General features: G+C 43.5%; 1 protein-coding gene across 1 annotated transcript; it reads right to left on the bottom strand.

Annotated features, from left to right (window-relative positions):
* Positions 1-6815: 6815 nt before the first annotated feature.
* Positions 6816-24005, bottom strand: LOC102414041 (zinc finger protein 154). The gene is made up of 4 exons (XM_045163402.1): positions 23705-24005; positions 22269-22395; positions 18349-21136; positions 6816-7579 (listed from the first exon to the last, which is right to left on the bottom strand). The coding sequence occupies exons 1-3, from the start codon at positions 23735-23737 to the stop codon at positions 19812-19814; spliced, it is 1485 nt and encodes a 494-aa protein (XP_045019337.1). The 5' UTR covers positions 23738-24005; the 3' UTR covers positions 6816-7579; positions 18349-19811.
* Positions 24006-25835: the final 1830 nt, after the last annotated feature.

Raw genomic sequence — 25835 nt, 5'->3', positions numbered from 1 at the left:
CTCGGCCTCCGCCCCGAGAACCTGCCGGCACAGCCTCCGGACAGAGGAGGAGGCCCACCGCCCAGCAACAACCAGCCAGTTCCGCCTGCCCCGACGGCCTCCCAGGCTTCGGTTCCGAGACACGGCGGCCGCCACGGTGAAAGCACCAGATACTACCTAGACCAGCGGTCGGTGACAAGTGTCCCAACCCTTCCGCGTGGATAAACACTCCAGCCGACTGAGGGAAAGGGAGTCACTGAGTCGAAGCCTCCTGGCAGTTTGACTTACTAAGTTGGGGCATTTCTTCCGGGTTTCCTTCGGCGGGTCATTTTGATTTGCCTGGTTGACAGGCCGTATTTGGTGCATCTCAGGATTCTCCTGGATGTGCGCACTCGTCTTAGCCGAGATGGGTTCCAGCGAAGAGGCCCGTGGGTGGCCTGGCATTAGTTATCATCACTCCCCTTTGACCTCCAAGGAGACTTTCTGTGCACATGTGGCCAAACAGGTCTCCTGAAAAATGTGTGGTCTGGGCAGGGCCCAGCCTCCTCCCTAAATTGTCCTGCTATTCTCAACTTGGAGTTTCAGTCCACAGGGAGTGAATCTCCAATGCTTACCTGGGACCCACCTACCTCCTGCCTCATTACCGCCTGAACCACCCCCATCCCCACCTTGTCCATGGGAAAATTCTCTTCCACAGAACCAGTCCCTGGTGCCACGAAGGTTGGGGACCGCGGCTGTAGAGGGAAAGGACGATATAAAAGAGGCTGTCAGGTGGCGCCCGACAACCGGCAGGAACGTCAATGGGACAGACCCAGATCCCGGGGCAGCGGGGGCGCACCGTGGGCAACAGGGATCCCTGGCCTCCTCCAGGCCCACCTCTGAGCCCTGGACCCTCAGGCGGGCTGCCCAGAGTGGGACCAGAGAGTTCCCAGGCTCCCCGAAGGGCTTAAACAAACTCTGCAGCAGGCAATGTACAGCTAAAAGCTTCCCAGGGGGCTTCCCTGGTGGTCTAGTGGTAGTCTGCCTGCCAATGCAGAGGACACGGCTTGGACTCCTGGTCCAGGAAGATTCCACAGGACAACTAAGCACACTCCAGTGGTAGAGTCTGCCTGCCAGGGCAGAGGACACGTTGGACTCCTGGTCCAGGAAGACACCACAGGGCAACTAAGCACAATGAGGCACCAACTACTGACCAGATGTGCTGCAGCTACTGAAGCCCCCTTGGCTGGAGCTCATGCTCTACAACAAGAGAAGCCACGGCATTGAGAAGCCCGCACTCTAGCATGAGGGTAACAAAGATCCATCACAGCCAAAAAGTAAAATAAAAACAAATAAATAGATCCTTATTAAAAAAAAAAAAAGCATATAAGGATGCATAGAAAACAATGGATTAATGGTTTCATTTTTGGGAAGGTGAGGTTTGTTTACTTTGGCAGAGCCACGTGGCTTGCAGGATCTTAGTTTCCCAACCAGGAATTGAATCTGGGTCTTCAGCAGTAAAAGCACTGCATCCTAACCACGGAGCCACCGGGGATTTCCTGGATGAATGTTTGAATTCTATCCTTTTGAGCAGAGGTCTTTTTTTTGGTTGTGCCGGTTTTCCTTGCTGCACACAAGGTTTCTCTGGCTGTAGCTCTGGCTGTAGTTTTCCACTTTAGAGGAAAAAAAATCCCAAGAGAAAAACTGGGGATCCAGAGTCAGTTGTGCATGCGTGCTGGGTCACTTCAGGCATGTCCAACTCTTGGCAATCCTATAGGATGTAACCCACCAGGCTTCCCTGTCCATAGGATTCTCCAGGCGAAAATACTGGAGTGGGTTGCCATTTCCTCCTTCAGGGGATCTTCCTGACCCAGGGATAGAACCTGTGTCTCCTGTGACTCCTGCATCACAGGCAGATCCTTTGCCACTGAGCCACCGGAGAAGCCCAGGGTCAGGTAGAGTGATTTTAAAATTTGACACCAGAAGTGTGATCCATAAAAAGAAATGGAGACACTGAAAGTTGTCAAAATTAAAAACCTACGCTCTGAAGCACCTTGTGAAGAGGATGAAAGGACCAAGGACAGAGGCCAGGAGAGAAAACATGTGCAAACCACATGTCAGATACGAATATGAAAAATTCTCAAAACATCATGGTATTATCTTAAAAAAAAAAAAATCCAAATACAGAATAGACAAAATACACATAATATATTTTACCCAAGAGAAGGAGATACCATTAAATGGCAAATAAGCATATGGAAAGCTATGAGGCATTTCCTGGGAATGCAAATGGAAATCATAGGGATATACCTAGGCAGATCCCTCAGAACGCCTCAAAGAAAATACAGAACAGTAGCAAAATGGTGAGGAGGTCAAGGGAAAATCCAATCATTCATCCTAGTGGTGATGTAAAGTGGTACAGCCACTGTGGAAACAGTGGTGGTTTACAAACACAAACAACAAAAAACTTTCCAAGGACCATACAATCCAGAAACTCAACCCCAGTCAAATTAAAATAGACCATGTAGTAAATGATTGACTCAGCAGGTCCACAGTGTTCAAAACCTGCACATTCCAAAGAAAAGTCTGGCCTTGCCTGGCTCCCAGGAAGCCCTTGGAATACCTGATGAGGGTTCTTGTATAGTTGAGGCTGATAACTTGCAGGGCCTTGGGCCACGGGCCATGGGGTAGCAGTTTCACCTGCAGGAAGGAAGTCAGCTTTGTGGGATCATGTAAGTTCTTCTAGGGAGTGACGCATCAAAGAAGAGGGTGGTCTGGAGGAGCCCCCCCAATCCCTCCCCAACGAATAACATTTATCGTCCCCAAAAATCTTGAACTTGCATGGCCTTAGCATCTCTTGTTCATCAGAGTGCCAAACTAGAAACAACATGGATTCCTTCAAGGAATGAGTGGTTAAATAAATTAGTTGGCGGCAGGGGTAGCTGTGAAGTCCAGTGGGCCTTAGGAAGAATTACTAGGAACAAATCTAGTGGAGGTGATGGAATTCCAGGTGAGCTATTGAAAATCCTAAAAGATGCTGCTATATTAAGTGCTACACTCAATATTGTCAGCCAAGAGCCGGACACAACTTAGTGACTGAACAACACCAGGGGGTAGTTGAGGAACTAGAAGTGTTTGGAGATACAAATGGAAGGAAGAAGGGACAGGACTGGGCAATGGGTTGTCCATGTCATGTGGAAATACAGGATGAGGGAACGCTTCCAGGGTCTAGAACAGTCACTAGGTGAAGAGTGGTGGGATCCATTCAGACATGGCACAGTCTGTGGCCCATCCAGGGTAAGAAAGAACAGGATTTTTGTGCTGGACCACTTTTAATATGTCGTTTCTATGAGGCATCCAAGTCAGAAAACCAAGCAGATGGTTGTATAGCTAATTCTGGAAGGAAAATCTGGGGGTTATAATGCCTTAAAACAAACTAGATCACTAAGGCTATTTTTTAAATCATTTTGGTTATGGACTTTAGGATCCAGGGTGGAACACTTCAAGTTTTAACATTGAGGTGGAGGAGATTATGCTGGCAAGCAGTGCTATAGAGGAGCATCAAGAAAGGCAGCAATGAAAGAAGCCTCTAGCATCAGGAACCCAAGAAACTAAGGCTAGCAAACCCCTTACCCCTACTGCTCTGAAGGAAACCAGGACATTTCACCCCAAAGTGTCCCCCACACTTTGGTACATCAAATTTTTTTTGGTTGTTAGTTTTTAAAGATTAATTTATTTATATTTAAGGCTGTGCTGGATCTTCGTTGCTGTGCATGGGCTTTCTCCCATTACGGTGAGCATGGGCTGCTCTTCATTGGGGTCACAGTCTTCTCACTGCGGTGGTTTATCTTGTTTCAGAGCATGGGCTCTGGGCTCACTGGTTCTAGAGCACAGGCTCAGTAGCTGCAGCTCATGGGCTCCGCTGCTCCACAGCAAGCGGGATCTTCCCAGACCAGGGACCCACCCCACATCTCCTGCATTGGCAGGTGGACTCTCTTCCCTGGACCACCAGGAAAGCCCTGGCACAGCAATTATTTTGAATTCCAGGCAGTTATGATGCAGCAGGTGTGAGGAAGATGCTCTGACTCTCCTTTGTCTCCCTGAGAGCAGGAGATAAAGCTCCCATGTGAAATGCGCCCTCCCTTTCCCCAGAGGAAGACATTTTAAACACCAGAGCTAGGAAACAGGGTTGTCAAAGGGAGAACTGGGGACTGAGCAGTCTGCACTCAGTTTAACAAACCTTGTTAATCTCATCCTTATCTTCTATTTCTTCACCATGAAATACCCACAGCCCAAATCCCTTTTCCTTCTCAATTTTTCACAAATTGATCCTTTGACTAAAAGGTGTAGAAGCTTACTGTTCTTGGCATACTTGGGTCTTCATTCTTTCATGAATGCTCCCATGGACACATAAACATTTAATAAAATGTGTATGCCCTATTCCTGTTAATCTGCATTTTGTCAGTTTCAACTTTGGGCCCAGCCATAGACACTAAGAGGGGAGAGAATTTTTCCTTCCCTACGGCTGTTAGGAAGTCCAGTACAATGGTAGACGGCAAGTGAGCCCCGTAATGTTCACCAAATAAGTCACTGGTGTCAATGGCAAGAGAGAGCAGTGTTGGGAGCGATATGAGGATGTTAGGTGAACATACTGAAAGCATGTATGTTGAAAGAAGTGTTCACAAAAGGTCGATTCTGTATTGCATTTTTTAAAGAGGAGTTTAGGTTCACAGTAAAATTTAGAATAGAGAGTCCAGAATGCCACCCCGCCCCACCCCACCACTGCGGGTCCTTGCCTAACTCCACTCCCCACAAACAAGAGCCAGAGAGAGAGAAACTCAGAGCCTACTCCTTTGCCACTCTTCTACCAATAATTCCACACCAGTGAGTTGTCTGTAAGCATCAGAATTCACTTTTTTAAAATAGAAGATTCTCTCTTTTTTTTTTTTTTTACGTATTTCTTATTTATTTACTTGGCCGTGTCGGGTCTTACTTGTGGCACGTGGGATCTAGTTCCCCGACGAGGGACTGAACCTGGAACCTGGGGCTCCTGCATTGGGAGCATGGAATTTTAGTCACTGGACCATCAAGCAAAAAGAGGGAAAGTGAAGGTTATGCTACGCTACGCTACGCTAAGTCACTTCAGTTGTGTCCGACTCTGTGTGACCCCATAGACGGCAGCCCACCAGGCTCCCCCGTCCCTGGGATGCTCCAGGCAAGAACACTGGAGTGGGTTGCCATTTCCTTCTCCAATGCATGAAAGTGAAAAGTGAAAGTGAGGTCGCTCAGTCGTGTCCGACTCTTAGCAACCCCATGGACTGCAGCCCACCAGGCTCCCCCGTCCATGGGATTTTCTAGGCAAGAGTACTGGAGTGGGGTGCCATTGCCTTCTCCGAAGTGAAGGTTAGAAAAACATGAAGATTAGTTATAGATACTGGGACTCCAGCACACGGGACTGACTAACTCTAAGGTCAGACTCTAAGGGACTGACTTTGAAAGATTTCTGAATGTGTATGGTCGATTTGACATGCAGGTCATTTTGAATTTACACTACCATCTAGCCACTTCTGAGGGTCACACACTCCCTCCTCCCCACTGAAAAGGAAGATGGATAAACGTGAGTGACCCCCACAAGTGGCACCGCTGAATGAAGACGGGCGCTCTCCTTGTGCCAGCTGCGACTCTGAGTCGTGACACCGGGGCGTTTATCTTGTATTTTTATGCTGGGCCACACAGCTTGTGTGATCTTAGCTCCCCGACCAGGGATTGAACCTGGCCCCTGGTGGGGGAAATGTTGAAACCTAACCACTGAACCACCAGGGAATTCCCACTAGGGCTGTTTTAAAGATTGATTTAATAGTTTGAACACAAGGAGCATGTAAACGTACTTCATGCCACTTATAAATAGCAAAATAATGTTATGTGATACATATTTTTAACTACAGTTCAAAACAAAACACCATCTCCCTGACTCGGACTAAGGGAGTTTCTGGGTCTGCTGGAGAGGGTCACAGGCAGTGTGGAAAACCAGGGTCAGCAATTCAAAATATTTTCTTCATAAGGTGAATAAAAATTATAAATGATAGTAGTTGCAGGTGCTGTAATCTGAGAAGGAAAAGGCAGGGACTCATCTGAGCATTTGAAAGCATAACCTGGCCCAGGCGCTGCTGTAAAGAACTCTCCTGCCAGTGCAGGAGCCACAGGAGACTCGGGTCTGCTCCCTGGGCGGGGAAGATCCCCTGGAGAAGGAAATGGCAACCCACTGCAGTATTCTTGCCCGGGAGACTCCATGGACAGAGCAGTCTGTGGGGTCACAAAGAGTCCGACTCGACTGAGCATGCACACCCTGTAAAAGAATGGTCTGTTTTATAATTGGTGGCATCTTGGCTTTGATTTAAAAACAAAAAGACAGCTGAGCCCGTGCACAGTCTTACCAATTATTACATAATCTAAATTACTGTGAATGTCGGAAGGTCAAGTTTCAGTGATTATGACAAAATATAAGTAGTGGACTTGACCTAGTCTGAAGGCTCAAGAAAAGATACCTTGAGAAAAACTATATATTGAGTGTTGGGCAGAGTATTCCAGTGAGAGAGAAAAGCTGGTATTGGGAAGCTGAGTGAACATTCAGGAAAGATAGAGGGGCTGGGACAGAATGAAGGATGCTTCATGTTCAGATACCGAACTAAGGAAATAGAATAATTTGTGGAAATAATAACTTAGTTGACCCATAAATTCAATGTATGTAATTTATAAATCTGAAATCATTAGAAACTAAATCTTAAGTCTTATTAAACTACAATACTGTGATTACATACTTTTAAACATGGTGATAAAATCAGCAAAAGGTAATTCCATTTGTCAAATAAAATTATTAAATCAATTTAATTTGTTCAGAAAGTCAATATAATGAGAAACTTTAAAAATACATAATTTGTAAACATCTACATACATAAACAAATGTTTAAAGACTCTTGAAAGCAAATTTTGTTGAGTTTCCTGCTTCTTCTTATCTGGTAACCTGAAAGTCAAGGCCGTTATTCAAAATCACATTCTAACAATTTTTCCTTCAAAAATATCTTTCACTAAGAATTTATGTAGCAATATAAAGAGCCTGCCCAAAAAACACTGTAAACTGTAAGTCAATAAAGGATAAATAAAAAAATAAAGAGCCTAATCTTCATAAAGCATTAGAAGATTAATGGTAAAAATAAATAAATAAAAATTTTTTTAAGATTAATGGTTATCTTTCTTTCATCCTATGTTAGGACACTCCCCCCCCCACCCCCCCACCCCAGATATCATCAACACATCCTTTTCAAAAGTTTTCTTTTCTTTTCAACTGAGTTTTTTTAACCTACAAATGTATTTCAAGTGAGGTCTAGCAGACTTTTTCAAATCATAGTTTGCATCTCTTGGGCCAGTTAAAAGATGAGAGTGACTGCATGTGCGCAGGAGAAGAACGATCTAACAGACTTCTTTTCCCACCTGGAAGCTGAGAAGTCTGACGATGCCAGAGATTTGAACGACCAGACTGAACATCCATTCTCTAAGAATGTGTCTCCTCCACAAGAAACTGCAAATTCAAGACACACTGAAGTACTTCAGCCAACTCAGAACACTGTAGAGGAAAGCAAAAGAGTGGATGAGAGGGATACAAACAGGACAAAGATAGACTCCCTAGTGAGGAAGTTTTACACTTGTAACATCGTGGTTCCCTAAGTGAGCCCTGCAATACTTTCATTTTCAGGACAAAAAAAAAATAAAAATCTGATTACCCCATGGCCCTCTCTCTACACTTTGGTATGAATAGGCTTCCAAATACCACATAGACTCTCAGGGCTTTTCTTAGGCAGATCCATCAGTGGCTAGAATGTCAAATATACTCCATGTTTCTGGGTGTGTAAAAAACAAATATAAGGAGCTTAATTCTCCCTGTAGAAAATGTGGGGATTCTCCCTGCCTTTTGTCAGAGCATTTAGCTTAGAGCTAAATCTAAGCACTTCCTCCTGTCTTTAAAAGGGATCACTTTGAAGACTAGATGGGACTTTTGTCAGTTGGGCTTTTTTGTTTTCCATTTTTATGAGTTTCTTAAGAAACTAGGAACCATTTCTTTAAAATGCAAACATCTTGAGAGCCAGTTTTTTGAAATGTAAACATCAAGGGAGCCAGCTAGCTTGCCTCTCTCCAGGTTTCTGTGGGAGGGTAAGAGACTAACTTTGGTGGGTGCCTCGCTCCAATATGAAAAAAAAAAAAAAAATCCTGTCACAGGGATAAAAGTAGTTTGTCTTTCCTCTAGATAAAGCCAATAAGCGAAGGTGGCAGGTGGTCACCCCGATCACCAGGTACAGTTAGGATAAACTGTGAGCCGCAAACAATGCTGTCAACGTAAAAACACTGAGGCAAAACTCAGACGAAGCATTTATTTGGGATCAAAGAATTGCAGTTCAAGGTACACCAGATTTGCATTGCAACCTAACTCAAATAGGTTTCATTAGAAGCAAGTGAAAGTCAGAAGTTTTTAAAGGCAAAAAGGGGGACGTCTACATAATTCAAAGTATTTTGATTGGCGTTGGCAGCAGAAAGCTAGTCTTGGCTAAACGTGTTTGGTCGCTAAATATCACTAAGCAAAAGTCTGTTCCTGGAGCAAGGTACTTTTGCAGAGCTCTTGAAACTACTTGTGGTTTGACCCTGTCCAAAAGTTCACAGTTCACGGGGTGAGGACATGCATAAGAATCAATTCTTTAATGGTCCCTAGGCTCCACTTAAAAACTCACTGACATAAGCAACTCACTTTATTTCATCTTTCATGGTGCCGTCAAGTCCTCTTACTTGTTATACCTATCTTGAAAACAAGTATATAATGGATTCTATGTGCTTGTGTACATAAGAGAGTGAGGGGATTTTTTTTTCCCCCTGTCTTTGCAATTTCTTAGAGTTTGCTTGTGATGTACATCACACTCTGGTTTAATACTGATCCAATAATATGGTATAATGAGAAATTTATTTGGTTTTTGCTAACAGATCCTGGCAGAGGTCCTAAAACCCTTGGAATTTCCTGATAGATAGGATTACCTTTTGTCACTAATATGAGGCTCCCTTAACTTAAATTGAAGAAAGTGGGGAAAACCACTAGACCATTCAGGTATGACCTAAATCAAATCCCTTATGATTATACAGTGGAAGTGAGAAATAGATTTAAGGGCCTAGATCTGATAGATAGAGGGCCTGATGAACTATGGACTGAGGTTCGTGACATTGTACAGGAGACAGGGATCAAGACCATCCCCATGGAAAAGAAATGCAAAAAAGCAAAATGGCTGTCTGGGGAGGCCTTACAAATAGCTGTGAAAAGAAGAGAAGCGAAAAGCAAAGGAGAAAAGGAAAGATATAAGCATCTGAATGCAGAGTTCCAAAAAATAGCAAGAAGAGATAAGAAAGTCTTTTTCAGTGATCAACGCAAAGAAATAGAGGGAAACAACAGAATGGGAAAGACTAGAGATCTCTTCAAGAAAATTAGAGATACTAAGGGAACATTTCATGCAAAGATGGGCTCGATAAAAGACAGAAATGGTATGGACCTAACAGAAGCAGAAGATATTAAGAAGAGATGGCAAGAATACACAGAACTGTACAAAAAAGATCTTCACAACCCAGATAATCACGATGGTGTGACCACTGACCTAGAGCCAGACATCCTGGAATGTGAAGTCAAGTGGGCCTTAGACAGCATCACTACGAACAAAGCTAGTGGAGGTGATGGAATTACAGTTGAGCTATTTCAAATCCTGAAAGATGATGCTGTGAAAGTGCTGCACTCAATATGCCAGCAAATTTGGAAAACTCAGCAGTGGCCACAGGACTGGAAAAGGTCAGTTTTCATTCCAATCCGAAAGAAAGGCAATACCAAAGAATGCTCAAACTGCTGCACAATTGCTCTCATTTCACACGCTAGTAAAGTAATGCTCAAAATTCTCCAAGCCAGGCTTCAGCAATATGTGAACCGTGAACTTCCAGATATTCAAGCTGGTTTTAGAAAAGGCAGAGGAACCAGAGACCAAATTGCCAACATCCACTGGATCATGGAAAAAGCAAGAGAGTTCCAGAAAAACATTTATTTTTGCTTTATTGACTATGCCAAAGCCTTTGACTGTGGGGATCACAATAAACTGTGGAAAATTCTGAAAGAGATGGGAATACCAGACCACCTGACCTGCCTCTTGAGAAATCTGTATGCAGGTCAGGAAGCACCAGTTCGAACTGGACATGGAACAACAGACTGGTTCCAAATAGGAAAAGGAGTACGTCAAGGTTGTATATTGTCACCCTGCTTATTTAACTTATATGCAGAGTACATCATGAGAAACGCTGGACTGGAAGAAGCACAAGCTAGAATCAAGATTGCCGGGAGAAATATCAATAACGTCAGATATGCAGATGACACCACCCTTATGGCAGAAAGTGAAGAGGAACTCAAAAGCCTCTTGATGAAAGTGAAAGTGGAGAGTGAAAAAGTTGGCTTAAAGCTCAACATTCAGAAAACGAAGATCATGGCATCTGGCCCCATCACTTCATGGGAAATATATGGGGAAACAGTGGAAAGTGTCAGACTTTATTTTGGGGGCTCCAAAATCACTGCAGATGGTGACTGCAACCATGAAATTAAAAGATGCTCACTCCTTGGAAAAACAGTTATGACCAACCTAGATAGCATATTCAAAAGCAGAGACATTACTTTGCCAACAAATGTTCATCTAGTCAAGGCTATGGTTTTTCCTGTGGTCATGTATGGATGTGAGAGTTGGACTGTGAAGAAGGCTGAGCGCCGAAGAATTGATGCTTTTGAACTGTGGTGTTGGAGAAGACTCTTGAGAGTCCCTTGGACTGCAAGGAGATCCAACCAGTCCATTCTGAAGGAGATCAGCCCTGGGATTTCTTTGGAAGGAATGATGCTAAAGCTCAAACTCCAGTACTCTGGCCACCTCATGCGAAGAGTTGACTCACTGGATAAGACTGATGCTGGGAGGGATTGGGGGCAGGAGGAGAAGGGGATGACAGAGGATGAGATGGCTGGATGACATCACTGACTCGATGGACGTGAGTCTGGGTGAACTCTGGGAGTTGGTGATGGACAGGGAGGCCTGGAGAGCTGCGATTCATGAGGTCGCAAAGAGTTGGTCATGACTGAGCGACTGAACCGAACTGAACTTTGAGCACAAGTGAATTAAAGCTTCAAGAGGTGATTTAGGGTAGGGCTCCTGCATAGCCCCACCCACTGACCTCCAGGAAGGGAGTGTGAGGAGACCCTCATCTCTGGATGAAAACTCTGTACACATGCCTGAACAAGATTTAAGGAGTTTCCAAGTCTGTAAACATGCTGGGCCCAGCGTGGACAGGAGGACTGAAGTGCCTATGCTCCAGACCCTTCTAGACTTCACCTTCATCTGCCTTTTAAAATTAAGTACATGCTTCCCTGAATTGTGAGCCCCTCTAACAAAATAACACCCCAGAAGAGGGACATGGAAAGCTCAGATTTATAACCAGTCGATGATGCTGGGAAAGACTGAAGGCAGGAGGAGAAGGGTACGTCAGAGGATGAGATGATTGGATGGCATCACAGACTCGATGGACTTGAGTTTGAGCATGCTCCGGAAGTTGGTGATGGGCAGGGAAGCCTGGCGTGCTGCAGTCCATGGGGTCGAAAAGAGTCAGACATGACTGAGTGACCGAACTGAAGTTGGGGCAGTCTCCTGGGACTGAGCCCTTAACCTGTGTGATCTAATGCTATCTCCAGGGAGATAATGTCAGAATTACTTACTTGGTGAGATTAGAAAGACACACATTGCAAATACTAACCAAAGTGTTTTCTGTCCCTAATGCCAATATGGACAGGATCTTTGGAATGGAAGATTTTGTTTTTATTTTTCCAACAGCCACCATCAAAATCTGTTTACTAGGAGGAAAGCTCAATCACTCACTGGTATCTGGAGTACAGGAAATATGAGGTAAGGAAGGGTGACCACTTAAACATCAGACATTCAATAAGTCACATCTAGCATATGATAAACAACTCAGCGACTTCAACAAAAATAAGAAAAAAAGGTAGGTGGAAGACTTATGAGACAGCTACTGAAAGACATAAGGATCCATTCTCGATCCTAACTGCAATTAATCTGATTTAGGAAAACACACACATACTTTTGAGATAACTGAGAAAACTGAGCAGCACCCCACTCCAGTACTCTTGCCTGGAAAATCCCATGGAGGAGGAGCCTGGTAGGCTGCAGTCCATGGATCGCTAAGAGTCTGACACAACTGAGTGACTTCACTTTCACGCATTGGAGAAGGAAATGGCAACCCACTCCAGTGTTCTTGCCTGGAGAATCCCAGGGATGGGGGAGCCTGGTGGGCTGCTGTCTATGGGGTCTCACCGAGTCGGACACAACTCAAGTGACTTAGCAGAGCAGCAGCAGTAATATATTTATTTTAAAATATTTTTTGTTATGGCCATTGGGTTTATAAATAGCCCTCACATTTTAAAAATGAATTCTCAAGAAGTTATGTATTAAATGGTGTAATGTCTGAGATCATATGTTAAACAATCCACCAGTGTACATGAAGATGGATGAAACAAGAATGTTCATTGAATGACAAATAACGGAAGACTGGGGAAGTGTTTGGTTTCATAATAGTCTTTTCCATTTTTGTATATATTTGAAAATAACAAAAAACAGAATGTGTCTTTGTTCTGGCTGTCATACCAAAATATCACTGACTGGCTGGTTTATAAACAACAGATAATTATTTCTCACAGCACTGGAGGCTGGAAATCAGAGATCAGGATGCTCAGCATGGTCAGGGTAGGGTTCACTTCACGGCTGTTGATTTCTTAATCTATCCCCCACAAGGTGGAAGGGGTTAGGGATCTCTCTGGAGCCTCTTATGAGGCACTAATCCATTCACAAGGGGTCCATTCTCATGATGTAAGCACCTCCAAAAAGCCCAACCTCCTAATACCATCACCTTTGTGGGTTAGGATTTCAACAAGTAAATGTGAAGGGAGCACATTCAGATTGTAGCAGTGTTGTTGTAACAGAAATTTAATATGTTCAACCACCAAAAACAGATAGGAAAAAAGGGGGGGGGGAGGGAACCTCTGGTTTCTGGTCAAGCATATAACAAGCTGGATTTCTCCACTCCATCCTAACAAGCAAGAGGCTAAATAGACTGAAAGAAAAAACAATTCTTCTCAGATTTCTAAGTGTGGTCACAGGGCAAGCCACTGTCTCCAAATTGGAGGACTGACAGGGAAACAGAATCATGACTCACTGAATCAGAAACCAACAAGCTGAAACCACCGTGTGAACCAATGCCAGGGTAGGGAAACTGGAACTGTAATTGACAAATTCCTGGAGGCTCAGAGGGGACAAGTCTGAGAAACAAAAACTCAGGGGAACCAAATCATAGGGAAAAAACCCACACTTCTATTGACATTTTTATCTCCGAGAATGATCTTGGCCAGAAGAGAGTTAAAGGAACGATATTCAACTAGTTCAAAGCATTTCATTTTTTACACAAAGTGTGCTCCAGGAGAAACTTTTAAAGCAGAGCCTTAGGTTTTATCAGAGCCTAAGTGACCTGGGAGAAGGAAAATGCCCAACTCCAGACACCTTGGTCCACGTAATGCAGAAAGGCAAATACACTGAAACCTATGTGTCAATTTAATTATTTTTTTAACTTAAAACTTTAAACCACAAACAAAACTTCCTATGTTTGGGAACTTTTAAGAAATCATTCCTAAAAAAAAAAAAAAAAAAAATAGAAATCATTCCTAAGGATTCCATAGGTTAATGAGGAAGTTATAATGCAAAAAGAAATACTGATAACTAATCATAGGACTACAGAACACTTCCCCTCTCCCCACACCTTAAAAATCACCTGTTGATTGTAGTTCCATTTACTGAGTACATGATAGCTATTAATAAAAAAGTGTAAGGCATAAGGAATTTTTTTTTTTCAAAGTTTGAAGAGAAAAAAGAAAAGTCTGAACAGAGCAAGTATCAGAATCAGACTCAAGACAAGTCAGACATGTGGAATTATGAGACCAGGAATTTAAAACAATTAATATGTTTAGCACTCTTCTGGATAAAGTAGACAAATAACTGAGATGGAAATTCTACCACAGAACCAAGAAAAAATGATAAAGATAAAAAATTCTGTAACAAAAGTAAATGCTTTCAATAAGCTTATTTGTAGACTGGACATAGTGAAGAAAAGATTCTGACTTGAGGGTATCTCAATAGAAACCACCAAAACTGGGGGTGGGACAAAACAGAATACTCAACTGTAGGACAACTACAAAAGCTGTAAATTATGGGTAATAGGAATAGGAAAAGATAAAGCAACAGAGAAAACTGAATTAGTAATTAATAACTTTCCTAAAACAGAATACAACATACTAAAATGGGTTCACTGGTGTATTCCTGCAAATGTTTAAGGAAGAAATTATACAAATTCTCTACAATCTCTTTCAGAGGACAGAAACAGAAGGGATAATTCCTAACTCATTCTCAGAGACTAGTATTACCATAATACCCAAACAAAAGATACCAGAAGAGAATTTCAGACCAATATCATTCATGAGCATTGATGCAAAAATTCTTCACAATGAGTACCATTACACATCTATTAAAATCCAAACTCTACAGACACTGAAACACCAAATGCTGGTGAGGATGTGGAACAACAGGAACTCATTCATTCACTGCTGGTAAGAACAGTATGGCCACCTTGGAAGACACATTGGCAGTTTCTTAGAAAACAAACATACTCTTACCAGCAATAGGGCTCCTCGGTATCTACCCGAAGGAGTCTAAAACTTATGTTCACACAAAAACCTGTACACAATTGTTTACATTAGCTTTATTCATAATTGCCAAAACCTGGACGCAACCAAGATGTCTCCTTCAATAGTGTTTGGATAAATGGTGGTATATCCAGACAATGGAACATCATTCAGTTTTAAAAAGAAACACACTATCAAGCCATGATGGAGGAATCTTTTTCATTTGTTTTACGGAGGAAACTTAAAATGCACATTAGTAAGTGAAAACAGTCATCTGAAAAAGCCGTATACTGTGTGATTCCAACTATACGGCATTCTGGGAAAGGCTAAACTATGCAGATGTAAAATAAGATCACTGGTTCCCAGGCAATGTGGGGAGGGATGAATACACAGAATAGAGGAATTTTAGGGCAGTGAAACCACTCTATGTGATCCTATAGTGATGCACTGGTTGTTGTTTAGAAACTAAGTTGTGTCCAATCCTTTGCAACCCCACACCCTGCCAAGCGCCTCTGTTCATGGGATTTCCCAGGCGAGAATACTGACTAGAGTGGCTTGCCATTTCCTCCTCTAGGGGATCTTCCCAACCCATGGAATGAATCCACGTCTCCTGTATTGGCAGGCAGATTCTTTACTACTGAGCCACCAATTATAAATTTATTCAAACTCAAATTATAAATTTGTTCAAATATATTCAAACTCAGAATATACATCACACACAGTAAACCCTCATGTGAACTATACAAACACTGGGTGACAAAAATGAATCAGTGTAGGTTCATCAGTTGTAACAGAAGGGCCACTGGTGGGAACGTTGATAATGGAGGTGATGCATGCGCAGCGGCAGGACACTGTCCTCTTAATTTTGTTACGAACCTAAAACTGCTCTAAAAAATAAAAACTTCAAATAAAAGTTAAAACTGTGATATGAAAAAACACAAAACATTGGACCAAGGGGTTACTAAGCCTGGGTTTAATTCCAAGTCTGCTACTAACTAGCTCTCCAAGTCACGCACTTCCCCTTTCTGGGCCCTAATTTACTTATCTGCTGAAGAAGGAAAGTGGGAATCGTGATATCTAAGGCTTTTTCCTGTTCTAATTTTCTATGTTAATGTTATTTTTTCTATTTTAAAGTTACAAATGACCTCGAAATCTATGTAGGATTTTGTGTATCAGTTCAGTTGCTCAGTCGTGTCCGACTCTTTGCGACCCCATGAATCGCAGCACACCAGGCTTCCCTGTCCATCACCAACTCCCGGAGTTCACTCAGACTCACGTCCATCGAGTCAGTGATGCCATCCAGGCATCTCATCCTCTGTCGTCCCCTTCTCCTCCTGCCCCCAATCCCTCCCAGCATCAGGGTCTTTTCCAATGAGGCAACTCTTCCCATCAGGTGGCCAAAGTACTGGAGTTTCAGCTTTAGCATCATTCCTTCCAAAGAACACCAGATAAAATAAAACGGAATAATATGGCCACATAAACACGAAAAATGACAGCTATGAAAATAAAAACAAGATTAGGAAGTGACGGGTTTGCTTATGTTTAAAATATCCATTTTGACATTTACATTCATAGTTTCAAAACTCAGTTTCCTCCTGGCCTTTTACATTTATCCTCACCACACAAAATTAACAGCACATACTCTACCCTTTGTAATGGCTGCTTTCAAATATATCCAAAAATAGAAGACTACTGGGAAGTAATGTCTGTCATTATTTATCCTACACTACACAGCTTGCAGGATCGTAGTTCCCCAACCAGGGATCAAACCCAAGCCCTATGCAGTGGAAGCGTGGAGTCCTAACCAATGGATTGCCAGGGGATTCCCTATTTATCCTTTTATGGTTCTTATTTTATCTATCCCCATGCAGTTAGTGGTTTATTTATAATCACAGACACCATGTCATTTCACACATAACCTCTTTAGGAGGTGTTTCTAAAACGTAAAGATCCTTATATAATTCCATTAATTTTGTTGCATAAAATCAAAATATTTAAAATTATAAGTGCTAAATTGTGTAATTACCATACTGCAATCATTACTTAATGTAGACTGCAGTCTGGATACAAAATTTATCTTAGGCAACAAGTAGGTGTGTCTTGCAAGTTTTTTAACCTCTATGTACCACTCACCTTTAAAAAAAAAAATGCTGAGAACTTTGGCTGTAAACTGTTGTATTCAGGGTAAACTGATTAGTTCAGTTACTCTTAGTGGGCAGTGGGTAGGGTAAGTTCTCCTAGAGTAGAAGTATCTACTGGAATTTCCTTGGAGGCTTTCTTTTGGCCAGGCCATGCAGCTTGCGGGAATCTTAGTTCCCCAAACAGGATTGAACACATACCCCCAGCAGTGGAAGTGCCGAGTCTTAGCCACTGGATGGCCAGGGAAATCCCCCACTTACCATTTTCTTTTAATCATATTATTCACTTGCCATTTGTTTGTTAGAATTTGCCATGATCCAGATTTGGCTTATTGAGTCTTTTGAACTGTTTAACATGTTGACCCTTCTTCTGTATCTCCTATACACCAACTATGCTCAACATCATGAAATATAAGGGAAATGAAACTAAAACCAAAGTGCTCTAATGCTATATACATTTACTCAAAGAGTCAAATTTTTAAAAGCAAATCATATTCACTTTAGCAAGGATATGAGAGAATTGGAACTCACACAGCAGGTAGGAATACAAAAGGCAGCAATCATTTTAAAAGACAGTTTGGTGTTTCTGGAAAAGTTATATATTCACCTACACTCTGATTCAGGTATTGCATTTTGAGGTATCAGCATGAGAAAAAGGAAATGATTCAATATGAAGAACTGTATCCAACTTCTATATGGCTTTTATTTGTAACAGCCAAAACTTGAAATAATTAAAATATCCATAAACAGATGAATAAATAAATTGTGGCATAGTGATAGAACATAATTCTCAATAATATAAAAAGAACTACTCATATAAGCACCACTGATGAACTGCAAAAATAAACATGTCATATAAAGGTATCCAAAGGGGGGAAAAAAAAGACTAAACACTTTATGACTTCAATCATATAAAATTCTAGAAAATGCAAACTAATCTCTTATAATGAAAAACAAATTAATGGCTGCTTGGAGGACAAAGAGATTCAAGGTAAGTATGGGGTGACAGAACTATCATGATTGTTTGATGGTTTCATGGATTTACATAAATGTAAAAAATCATCAAATTGTATAGTTTAAATAGGAACAGGATTTCCTCATTTAGAACATCAGGTTTGGCAACCATACTGACTCAATGGACAGGTTCAGTACTTGCCTCAGTGGCAGCAAAAACAGGTGAGCAATTTTTGAGGTGGAAACTTCACTCAACATGGATACTGGATGGGTCACAAATCTCACAGAGCTGACTAAGGAGCTCTCTCCTCTCTATCCTTGTTCTGTCTGCACAACAATGGCCTTAGATGAACAGCCCAGAAAGGCCAGAGGAATCCACAAAACCTTTTTTTTCCTTGACAAGGCCCTAAGTTATACAGATAAAAAGTTTCAAAAGTTCTGAGAATTCCATACCTGCTTATCCTCCAAAGCCATAGTGATTAAACATTTTGAGTGACCTTTTGAAAGGGGCACATTCTAATCAGTATGCTGCAGTCTCCTCCACTATTAATCCAGTGTTTATATAATCTTAAAATCACTGCTGTTACTCTACAGAATTCAGGACATCAAGGCACAGGGCTCCACTGCAGGACCTGGGGAACAGATTTCCCTCAACAGTGCTGAGCAAGATGCAACATCACCTGTGAACAAGAGAACACGTTTATGTTGCTCTCAGAAGCACTGAGAGTAGTCACAGCAACCAGAAACTGCCCCCTCCTCAGTTTGAACTCTGAACCTGAAAAATATCATGGCATACAATTTATAAATTAGGACCACAAAGGTGGTCCTTGAAGGTGGTCCTTTTCCTTGAAGGCTTTGAGCAGCAATGCAACCTAGGCCACAATTGGAGAGGCATATTCTGCCATCATACTGTCTCCACTGAGGCACACAATTTGGGATCCTCACCAGAGTATTTCATCTCTTCAGGCTAGCAAACCCAATTAACAACAAACCACCCCATACAGTGAAGGAACTCCTAAGATAAATGATGGCTTAAACAGTAAGACCTTTACTATTCTACAAACAAGAGCAAGGGGAAACTGACTGTTTCCTGGGTTGATGTCTTAGAAGCTAGAAAATCCCATCACTGGAGTCTCATGAGACCAGTAATATCCCTGAAAAGTGTAGTCCATCTTTTCAAATCACCAGCAGAGTCCTTTAGGCCAAAAGTGGGTAAGGTCCATGCTTTAATTCATGAAGGAGGGCAAAAAACTGGGGAAGACTTAAGTGCTCAAGCTGCTCATGAATCATCCCATAAATGGGTCAGAACTGGGGTTTCCTTCCCTGAACACACTAGGCTGGGTGAATGTGGCACACGATAGAAATCCGCCTGGCAGTTAGGGGTGATATGATTTCTGCTACAGAACTGCAGTGACATCAATCTGGCAAGGGTTCTGGAGAGGTTAAAAAGTGCAACACAGTTCCCACATACCTGAAGTTAAGTGGATGTTTGGATGAATGAGGTTTAAACAGGCAAATGGCATCTTCATAAGGGATTTCCTCCAGTGTTGTCGCACTCAACAAAGAAATCATATATACCTGCACACTGAAGATAGTGCTCCCATTTGAAATTGTGGTATTCAGTGAAATACGTTCTTCAGCTGAAGGCTTTCTCACATTCGCTGAACTTGTAAGGCCGTTCTCCACTGAATTCTCTGGAGTATACTGAAGCTAGACTTCAGCTACACGATTTTCCATGTCTGCCATACTCAAAAGGCGTTCATCCAATGTGACATTATGCTGTTTTAGGAGCCTAAAGATTAATTTCCCACATACAAATACACACAAAGCATGTCTCTGATGTAAACATTCCAGTGGTCGCTGAAGCTGGCCCTATGGGTAAACGATTTCCCAAATTCACTGCACTTGTCAGGCCTTTAACAAGTGTGAACTCTTCGGTGTTTAATAAGGCTAGAGCTATGGCTAAAAGATTTCCCACATTCACTACACTCATAAGGCCTTTCTCCAGTATGAATTCTCCTGTGTTTAATGAGGCTGGAGTTTTGAGTAAAAGATTTCCCACACTCGCTACACTCATAAGGCCTTGATCCCGTGTGAACTCTCTGGTGTTTTAAGAGACTGGAGCTGTAAGTAAAGAATTTCCCACATTCATTGCACTCATAAGGCCTTTCTCCAGTGTGAACTCTCCGATGCTGCAGAAGTGCAGAGCTTTGGCTAAAAGATTTCCCACATTCACTGCACTTGTAAGGCCTTTCTCCACTATGAACTCTACGGTGTTCAATGAGGCTGGAGTTTTGGGTAAAGGACTTTCCACATTCATTGCACTCATAGGGCCTTGATCCAGAGTGAACTCTCTGGTGTTTTATGAGACTGGAGTGGTATGTAAAGAATTTTCCACATTCACTGCACTCATAAGGCCTTTCTCCAGTGTGAACACTCCGGTGTTGAAGGAGTGCAGAGCTTTCGCTAAAGGATTTCCCACATTCACTACACTCATACGGCCTTTCTCCAGTATGAATTCTCCGATGTTTAATAAGGTTGGATTTGTTGCTAAATAATTTTCCGCATTCATCACACTCATGAGGTCTTGCTCCAGTGTGAACTCTCCGATGCTGAATGAGGCTAGAGCTCTGTCTAAAGGATTTCCCACATTCCCCACACTCATAAGGCTTTTCTCCTGTGTGAACTCTCCAATGGTCATTGAGGCTGTAGCTTTTGCTAAAAGATTTCCCACATTCATTACATGTGTAGCATTTTTCTCTAGTGAGGACTCTCTGATGCTGAGAAAGTATATGTCTGCAATTGAAGTCTTCAGTGCATTCTCCAGGGCTGTAATGAGTTTTCCCCCTGTGAAAGGCCGCTCCACACTCAGTTCTCCTGTTTGACTTATCCCTGGTCTGTGTGGACTCTCCACAAGAAAGTGACTTCCCCAACACAAAAAGTCTGTAGTTGGTCATAAATGAGGCTTTGCCCATCTTGCTTCTGAGGTATTTCTCTCCAATGTGCTGCTTGCGGTGCTGATATTTTACACTGAAATACAAGGGTTTCTCCCATGCCCCAATGTCATACAGTTTCTGCCTCTGATGCTCAGTCAAGTGCAAAATGTCTCCCAAGTCCAGGTCACAAAAATGGGCCTTCTGGGAGAACATGCCTGCCTTGGGAATCCTGACCTGTGACATTCCATGTACAGAAATGTTCTGTTCAGAAGGTGCCTCTTCATCCTCTGCTCCATGCCAACAACCTGAAAGCAAGTAATGCTGGTGAAGTGCACACTGACTTAGGTGGGAGGGGGTAGCCGCTACACAAGTTCAGTGTAATAAACCCAAGAACCTGTCCATGCGATTGTTTGCAGGAACAAAGAGTTGGTTCTGGTTGAGGATGGGGCTGCTTAGAACTACTGGGCTATCAAGATCAGAGAATGGGAGAGGCCTTATGAGGTGAAGGGCACAACCATGTGGTGGACACAAAGCAGAGACACAGGGTCTGCAATTCATTCCTCAACAACAAACTTTCAAAAGGAACTTGTCTGCTGGTGACACATGAACACTGTATAAAAAGGCTGTGTCACACACACATTCAAAAGAATAAAAATTAAATAATTGTAAAAAAGCTGTGTCAAGACCCAAGAAAATACAACTGTATCAGTACACCTGGTGTTGCAGGACTGTTTAAGAATGTGTGCACACCTCATGAAACAATACACAGAGGCCAATGTGGAAAGCAATGCAGATGCAGTGGTGAGAAAAACAGGTGAGAGAGGAGTCCAGAAATGTGAGGTTAACCACAGGTTGGCAGTAAGAGTATAAGAGACAAAACAAATGATGAATCAGCAAAGTGTCAAGAAAGGGGAAGAAGGAAAGACACAAATGAAGTGCGGCCACTGGAATCAAAATTGTAGTCAAACACAATGGGTTTCTGCTGCAGTTTGAATACAGCACTGTCATCATGTCCCTTATGTGCTACGATGCAGGGCCAGGCTCCATCTGAGCCATCCTGCTTGATTCATATACACCCTGCGAAATTCTGTGGGCTCTCCAACCTGATTGCACTCTCTCAGCAATCAAATACATGGCAGTCTGATGACACAATAACCAAAGAAATTCAAAATCTATGATAAACCATAATGGAAAAGAATAATGAAAATAATTAAAATAATAATAATAATAAGAGTGCAAGTCGACAGGAAGGCTAGTGTTGGGTATGCTAAAGGAAGGAGAGCATAGTGTGCAAATCTCAGCCCAACCAACCTTAGCACCAACTCAGGGAACTGGGGAAAGGAGCAGTGTCCATCATAAACACGTCAGGATAGAATGCTCCTGGAAGAAAAAGGGCAGAGGCAGTTCAAGGAACAGAGATGAGTTTGACAGTCATACCCAAGGAGATTATAAGTGCCAAGTTCTCCAGCATCACATTGTGGTACAGGCATCTCTGAGCATCATCAAGGAGACTCCATTCCTCCCAGGAGAAGTACACAGCCACATCCTCAAAGGTCACACTGCCCTGGCAAGATGGGGACAGATGAAATCATAAATAGCCCCCTTCTCAACGACAACTATCCACTCCCCCCCCCACACACACATCCACCCACCCCATGCCCATCTTCTTCCCAAACTCTCCAACTCAGAGAAGAAACCAGGCCCTGGCACTACTAATGCCACTGTCTTCAAATGGTCCCACTTATCACTGGAACCAGTCATCTATAGGAAGATGTGGGTAGGTGGGTATCAAAGTTGTGGACCTGGCATAGAGGGATCCACACACTTGTGCCAGGATATTCCACTTATGTGGCCAAGGTCACATAAGTCTCAATTCCAGGACCCTGGTGTCATCAAGGATATTCCCTTTTCAGGTATGCATTATCTGTGAGACTGGATCAAACAGCGACATGCCTACAATCACCACCTCCTCAATGTCCCACACTCCAGACTTCTAGACTTGTGTATTTAGCTGCTCAATTAATGCCACCACCTAATGCTCTCAGAAACATCTCAGAAGTTTCTAATATCTCTGGAGAATATTATTATTGCCAACCTCCTCATCTGGGGAAGTCAATGGGAGTTAATAGAGCTCCCAATTCCACACCTGCTCAAAACAAAACAACGAGAGGAATATACCTGAATCCTGTTTTACTCCCTCATGGTTCACATCAGAAAATATAACGTGGGACTTCCCTGGTGGTCCAGAGGCTAAGACTCCAAGCTCCCAAAGCAGTGGACCTGGGGTAAGAGTTTGCATGCTGCGACTAAAGATTCCTCATGCCACAACTAAAATCCTGCACACACAATGAAGACTGAAGACCTTTCACACCTGTTTATGATGGCTGTCAAAAACAAAAATGCCTTCATATAACCCTGGCCGTGGGGTTTCTCCAGGGCTTCCAGATCCCAAACTGGGAACAAGGCAGCGATAGATCTCAAGAAACCACAATCCAGAGAACATGTGGCCGGTGGTCAGGGCCAGTGAAGAAATGGGACACCCTCCCAACAGCACTTCGCGTGCTGGCTCCAAAAAGTGCCTCTGTAGCCGCAGGAAATGTGGAAAACGCCAACTCTTGAGGGATGTGTCTATGGCGGGGTTCGATGGGCTCAAGCCTCCCGATACCCGTGCCTGGCCCTGAAGGCTGGGACGCTGGTACCCATTCAATCTCGGTGCCGCAGCGCTCGGTTCGGCCCTTTAACAGGTGCCTGTCACCCTCTCCCACGCGCCATCACGCTATCAGAAACAGGGTCCCACCCACGACCGCCTCACAGTCCTAAACCCTGGGTTTTTAATGTCTGGTGGGGTCAGGGCTCGGAGAACCAGCGTTTACCTTAAGTGGGTTCTTCGGGGCTGCCGCTGCCATCGGACTCTGGGGGCGGAGCGGGGCCAGGAGAGGAGAGAGCACACGGGCGAGGCGGTCCCGATCCGAGGCCTGGGATGGGGCACCCCGGGCGGCGGCGTCGAGCCTGAGACTTGCCTCTGTGCAGCGGGGACAGAAGCTCTTTCTCGGACTTCCTAAATTCCGTCACCTCAGGATTGGCCCAGAATTCCCGAACCTTTCACACCGGGTAAACAAAACAGCGAACAGCTAACATGGCCCCGAGCGGAGGAAGCAGGAAGTTCCTCCCTCACGTTACGCGGCCTCCTCGTTCTAAGCTCTCATTGGGTAACACAGTTGCCGCTCGACTCTGAACATTCTGGGTAATGTAGTCCCCACGGATCCACAGAGAACTGGGTCTGGGCTGCTTGCGAGGTTGGCCAGGAGGGGAGTTTGGAAAGTGGCACATCCAGGTGAGCTTCGCCCCCTGTTTAAAGGGATCATGACCGCATTTCTGCCAAGTGTTCTCTGCAGCTGGTCACCCCAGTGTTTGGAGACGTGTTTCAGACTCGGTGAAGCTCAGCATGCTCCCAGAGGCCAAATACTATTTTTGATCTCAACCACCACCCCCTCCCCTCCGTCATAGATGGAGAAACAATGGAAACAGTGCCTGACTTTATTTTTCTGGGCTCAAAATCACTGCAGATGGTGATTGCAGCCATGAAATTAAAAGACGCTTACTCCGTGGAAGGAAAGTTATGACCAACCTAGACAGCATATTAAAAAGCAGAGATATTACTTTGCCAACAAGGTCCGTCTAGTCAAGGCTATGGTTTTTCCAGTGGTCACGTATGGATGTGAGAGTTGGACTATAAAGAAAGCTGAGCACCAAAGAATGGATGTTTTTGAACTGTGGGGTTGGAGAAGACTCTTGAGAGTCCCTTGGACTGCAAGGAGATCTAACCAGTCCATCCGAAAGGAGATCAGTCCTGGGTGTTCATTGGAAGGACTGATGTTGAAGCTGAAACTGCAATACTTTGGCCACCTGATGCGAGGAGCTGACTCATTTGAAAAGACCTTGATGCTGGGAAAGATTGAGGGCAGGAGGAGTAGGGGATGACAGAGGTTGAGATGGCTGGATGGCATCATCGACTACATGGACATGGGTTTGGGTGGACTCTGGGAGTTGGTGATGGACAGGGAGGCCTGGCGTGCTGCGATTCATGGGCTTGCAAAGAGTTGGACATGACTGAGCAACTGTACTGAACTGAACCCCCATCAAGGCTACAGATAAAAATAAAAAGATTATTTGTAGAGTCTTTCAGACATAAAACATGTCCACTGTTCAGTTCAGTTCAGTTCAGTTCAGTCACCCAGGCCTGTCCGACTCTTTGCAACCCCATGAATCGCAGCACGCCTGGCCTCCCTGTCCATCACCAACTCCCGGAGTTCACTCAAACGCATGTCCATCGAGTCGGTGATGCCATCCAGCCATCTCATCCTCTGTCGTCCCCTTCTCCTCCTGCCCCCAATCCCTCCCAGCATCAGTCTTTTCCAATGAGTCAACTCTTTGCATGAGGTGGCCAAAGTACTGGAGTTTCAGCTTTAGCATCATTCCTTCCAAAGAAATCCCAGGCTGATCTCCTTCAGAATGGACTGGTTGGATCTCCTTGCAGTCCAAGGGACTCTCAAGAGTCTTCTCCAACACCACAGTTCAAAAGCATCAATTCTTCGGTGCTCAGCTTTCTTCACAGTCCAATTCTTACATCCATACATGACCACTGGAAAAACCATAGCCTTGACTAGACGGACCTTGTTGGCAAAGTAATATCTCTGCTTTTTAATATGCTGTCTAGGTTGGTCATAACTTTCCTTCCACGGAGTAAGCGTCTTTTAATTTCATGGCTGCAATCACCATCTGCAGTTAGCAGGAGCTAATAACCTTTATCTTATTTCAATTCAAATACATTGACCCCAAAGCATAAAGTCAGTTTTCAGTTTTCCAGTCTATGTACATTTGGTGAGGGACAAAATACTGCAGACTACCTTCTGTTCTGTCATGGGAAGAGAAGTGGGCGACAGAGGATGAGATGATTGGATGGCATCACCGACTCATGAGTTTGAGCAAACGCTGGGAAATAGT

The sequence above is a fragment of the Bubalus bubalis genome, chromosome 18 (genome assembly GCF_019923935.1).
Source record: "Bubalus bubalis isolate 160015118507 breed Murrah chromosome 18, NDDB_SH_1, whole genome shotgun sequence".
Taxonomy (NCBI): domain Eukaryota; kingdom Metazoa; phylum Chordata; class Mammalia; order Artiodactyla; family Bovidae; genus Bubalus; species Bubalus bubalis.
This window is presented reverse-complemented; position numbering and strand designations above follow the sequence as displayed.